The following is a 4,739-nucleotide window of genomic DNA, read 5'->3' as shown; positions in this document are numbered from 1 at the left end:
TAAAAGGCAAGGCTGTTGACTGACAATAAGATAAAGTGATAGCGGAGCGATAGGGGCGTGGGGGTGGAGCGGCGGGGGATCTAGGATTTTATTTATCTATGCAATGGATATTTTATGACTTTTTGCTTCTCCATGGAAGCATTGTAATCGCTTGAGGGTGCCAAGCGAATTTGAAAAAAGATTCAAAAAAAATTTTTTCTTTCCCTCCATCATTGGAGAATATGTATTCATNTTTTTCAAATTTTTCTTGAGTTCCTAGGGGGTTGAAACGTTCAATTTAATCAAAACTCCATGAGAGGCCGTGTATAAGACTGATTTTGTTTATTTAATTCCTCGATATCCATAAGTTCTAAAATTTTAAAATTGTCACCGATGTTCACCATCTGTCTACATTTGTTGGTGAATGTCAATTTTCAAGGTCATCGCCAAATTCACTTGGCACCCTTAATTTTAATTTTTGGATTTTTTGTGTTCTATCGACCCATTATAATCCAAAAAGTCCGAAAATGCAATTTTTAGACCATGTCCGTGCGTAGGGGCGGCTGGGGTAAAATGAACACATTTGACTTTTTTTAAACATGTTAATAACAGGTTGAAATGTCGATAGAACTCAACAAATTTTTCTCTAATGCAAAGAACAATTCTTTCCCTTTGTAATGAGACTGAGCTGAGCTCAATTGATAAATTTGTTCATGAGTTATGAGTAATTGAAAAAAAAGTCTAGTGTCCGTTTTACCCCACCCGCCCCTGTATGTGTGTGGTACAATTTTTTTCAATTGTTCGCTAATGAATGAATGAAATTAAATTTTCATCACGCTGTGCGAAAAAGTAACTTTCTAGGCACGCTTCGCGTGCCTAAAACGTCCCTTTTCCGCACATTGTGATGAAAAATATCGTTCGATACTCGTGGGAAAAGTGTTTTTTGGCTCGTGGGAGGTATATAATCCCACGAGCTAAAAAACATTTTTTCACGAGTTACGAACAAGTATATTTCGTTACGAGTGCGGAAAAGAGTTTTTTGACTCGTGGGAGGTTTATATCACGAGCCGAAGGTTCGTGATATAATCCCACGAGCTAAAAAACATTTTTTCACGACTTCCGAACAATATTTTTCATCACAATGTGACGGAAATTGGACTTTTCGCCACACGGAGCGTGCCGAAAAATTCACTTTTCGTCACAGCGTGATGAAAAACACTTTTCCGCACTCGTAACGAAATACACTATTTCATCACGCTGTGTGAAAAAGTAACTTTTTAGGCACGCTAAACCTAGCTCAATTGATAAATTTGTTTCTGAGTTATGAATAATTGAAAAAAAGTCGAAAGTGTCCATTTTACCCCGCCCTCCCCTATAAACCAAAAATACCACCGAATTTTGGAGACTCTAATCGGATCAGATCATCGGGAAAATCGATCGGCTCTATGATGTCACCGAATAGTGTCAGTGAAAAATATTGATAGAATCAATGAAAAATTATTGATAAAATGAAAGTCGATTGATAAAAACGAGAAACACAACGATGATAAAATATAACGTGCGTAAAATATTTATCACTGTGTATAATTTTCTCAATTTATATTCAAAAAACTGGAAAAAAGTTGGAAATTATTTTCCGCGCCCCTCCATCCAAAAGACATATTTATGTAGCGGAACATGAGTCACCGTTGGCATAACCTGTGAAGTATCAGTACTCCGTTGTGTCACATGATGAAAATTATCGCAATTATCAAGATGATTACGTGATAATGCTAGCGGAAATGATGGGGGAGAGTAATGACTAATTTTTCAATCTCATCTGTAGTCTAATGAATTTTGAGGATTTATGTTGACTATTGGGTTATTTTGTGAGCATCATGGAACAGCTGGCGACCAATGATGACAGTAGAAGAGGTAAACAAGCGGTCATTATCATTAATTAATGTGTGATCACCTTCGTTTTATCATATTTATTCCACAGTTTATTCATTTAGTAGGGGAGATTGGGGTAAAACGGACACTTTTGACTTTTTTTGAAATATTTATGACGTGTTGAATTGTTCATGAAATGGAAGAATTTTATTTTTCAATTGAAAAACAATGATTCCTCTTTGTGATGAGCTTGGACAGAGTTCAATTGATAAATCTGTTTCTGACTTACGAATATTTTTTAAAAAGTCAAAAATGTCCATTTTACCCTACCCTCCCCTGCAAAGAACAATTTTTTCCCTTTGTGACGAGCCTAAATTGACCTCAATTGATCAATTTGTTTCTGAGTTATGAATAATTTAAAAAAAGTCTAGTGTCCGTTTTACCCCACCCTCCCCTATTACTATTTTCCAATTTTCTGTTCTTTTCGATCTTCAAATTTTCTCTGGAAATGTAGTAGAATGTCATGAAACGTGTGTGAGATTTAATTCTTTTTCTTGTTCCTTAATGCAGTAGCGAAGCTGTAAAACCGTTCATGTCAATTTTGACTACTGGTCAGTTGTCAACGAATATCTCGGAAATTAAGACAGCTAGGAAAATTCTCCTCATGACCTTTTTTGTAGCTCTCAATTCGCTCTACAAAAAAGGTCATTACGAAAATTTCGCTGTCTCCCTTAGATTCGGAGATATTCGTCGAAAATTCAGCCAAGAGCTGAATCGTTTTACCCCTCCGCTACTGATTTCCCATCTCTTCTCTTTATTTTCCAGGAAATTCCCCATTGCAAATGACGGATTGTGGAGTCTACGCATACCTGTCTTTATGCAGCATCTCCCTGGGGGAGTTGTTTCCAGGGGATTGCAATGCTGAGTTCAACGAGACATACATGAAATCCTTGTGCAGATATTTTCGTGTTAAGGAGGCCCAGGAGAGTGTTATGATGATTTTACTGAGGGGCGACTCTGGTCAGACAACTGAGCCATACGTACCGTTGTTGCTCGGTGAGCCCGGTATTGATGGCCGAGGGATCCTGGTGATCCAGTTAACTGTTTTCATTGCTGTTCAGAGTGGTGAGTTCATGAACGAAAGGCCTCGGGGATGAACAGTGTTGCGAGGAGAATGAGGGTCTCATTGAAAATTCACCATCATGCCTCGTAATTTCATGTTAAATTAGAAAAAAAAACACTCTTCGTTGGGAAACTTCAAATGATTTGTCCTCACTCTACTCAATAATAACTGTACATCCCATTCTGAAAGCAGTTTCCACTTTCAAAGATGAAAATGAATGTTTTTGATGCTCTATATTGCCAGGAATTGCATCAGGTAATTATCGAATTCCGAGTAGAATAGAACCTCATCACCGAATGCTACAGTAGAGTAGACAATCATCCTCTATCCACACTAGCACACATTTACGTAGAAAAAAATTGGATATGAAAACCCAGCGAATTCGGTAGAAAATTGAACTATTTTCGATAAAAAATCCTCAGCTCAAACTTTCCAAGTTTTTTCTTCTTGATAATTTGAGTGGAGGAATTCCTGTAGAAAATAGTTTGTACTGGAGATTTTCTTTTCAATCGAAGCGACCGAAAACTAGTGGAATTTTCACCAGAAATTCCACAGTATTTTTTCCCAAATTCGCTACATTTTGCTGTGAAATTTTTTCCTGGAAATCTCCATCAAACGACTGCTTCCAGGCGAATATGATGCCCGACAGCGAGTGCTAGTGAGAAAGCTTGCTGACACGTTTGCTGTGCCGTTCGATCTGGTTGAACTCTACGAGCACTCGCTGGTGTCGATGCTCAATGACGAAGAGCCCTCGCAAACAGAGTGAGAACTCCTAAAACAAATAAAATCCCTCCGAACGATAACATATTTTTCATCACGCTGTGACGAAAAGTGAACTTTTCGGCAGGCTCCGCGTGCCTAAAAGTCCAATTTCTGCCACATTGTGATGAAAAATATTTTGCATCACGCTGTGCGAAAAAGTAACTTTTTAGGCACGCTTCGCGTGCCTAAAACGTCCCTTTTCCGCACATTGTGATGAAAAATATCGTTCGAGACTCATGGGAAAAGTGTTTTTTGGCTCGTGGGATTATATCACTCGCCTTCGGCTCGTGCTATAAGCCTCCCACGAGTCAAAAAACTTTTCCGCACTCGTAACGAAATATACTAGTTCGTAACTCGTGAAAAAATGTTTTTTAGCTCGTGGGATGATATCACTCGCCTTCGGCTCGTGATATAAACCTCCCACTCGCCAAAAAACACTTTTTTGCACTCGTTACGAAATATACTATTTCATCACGCTGTGACGAAAAGTGAACTTTTCGGCACGCTCCGCGTGCCTAAAAGTCCAATTTCCGCCACATTGTGATGAAAAATATTGTTCGTAACTCGTGAAAAAATGTTTTTTAGCTCGTGGGATTATATCACGAGCCGAAGGCGAGTGGCAAAACCTCCCACTCGCCAAAAAACAGTTTTTTGCACTCGGTACGAAATATACTATTTCATCACGCTGTGACGAAAAGTGAACTTTTCGGCACGCTCCGTGTGCCTAAAAGTCCAATTTCCGCCACATTGTGATGAAAAATATTTTGCATCACGCTGTGCGAAAAAGTAACTTTTTAGGCACGCTTCGCGTGCCTAAAACGTCCCTTTTCCGCACATTGTGATGAAAAATATCGTTCGAGACTCATGGGAAAAGTGTTTTTTGGCTCGTGGGATTATATCACTCGCCTTCGGCTCGTGCTATAAGCCTCGCACGAGTCAAAAAACTCTTTTCCGCACTCGTAACGAAATATACTAGTTCGTAACTCGTGAAAAAATGTTTTTT

At 38.8% G+C, this 4,739-nt stretch overlaps 1 protein-coding gene across 3 annotated transcripts in view; it reads left to right on the top strand.

Annotated features, from left to right (window-relative positions):
• Positions 1–1,680: 1,680 nt before the first annotated feature.
• LOC107039678 (transmembrane and coiled-coil domain-containing protein 4) overlaps positions 1,681–4,739 on the top strand; it is an 8,238-nt gene continuing 5,179 nt past the window's right edge. Inside the window, exons 1-4 of one of the 3 annotated variants that reach the window (XM_015259435.2) lie at positions 1,681–1,893; positions 2,677–2,976; positions 3,218–3,229; positions 3,604–3,736. In XM_015259435.2, coding sequence (XP_015114921.1) covers positions 1,857–1,893; positions 2,677–2,976; positions 3,218–3,229; positions 3,604–3,736 — 482 coding nt within the window. In that variant the 5' untranslated portion in view covers positions 1,681–1,856. Of the gene's footprint in view, positions 1,894–2,339; positions 2,386–2,676; positions 2,977–3,217; positions 3,230–3,603; positions 3,737–4,739 lie in introns of those variants that run through there. The other 2 variants (XM_015259437.2, XM_015259436.2) reach the window with 2 other exon arrangements.

Source organism: Diachasma alloeum, unplaced genomic scaffold, assembly GCF_001412515.2.
Source record: "Diachasma alloeum isolate Michigan unplaced genomic scaffold, Dall2.0 Dall_scaffold_00302, whole genome shotgun sequence".
Lineage (NCBI taxonomy): Eukaryota > Metazoa > Arthropoda > Insecta > Hymenoptera > Braconidae > Diachasma > Diachasma alloeum.
This window is presented reverse-complemented; position numbering and strand designations above follow the sequence as displayed.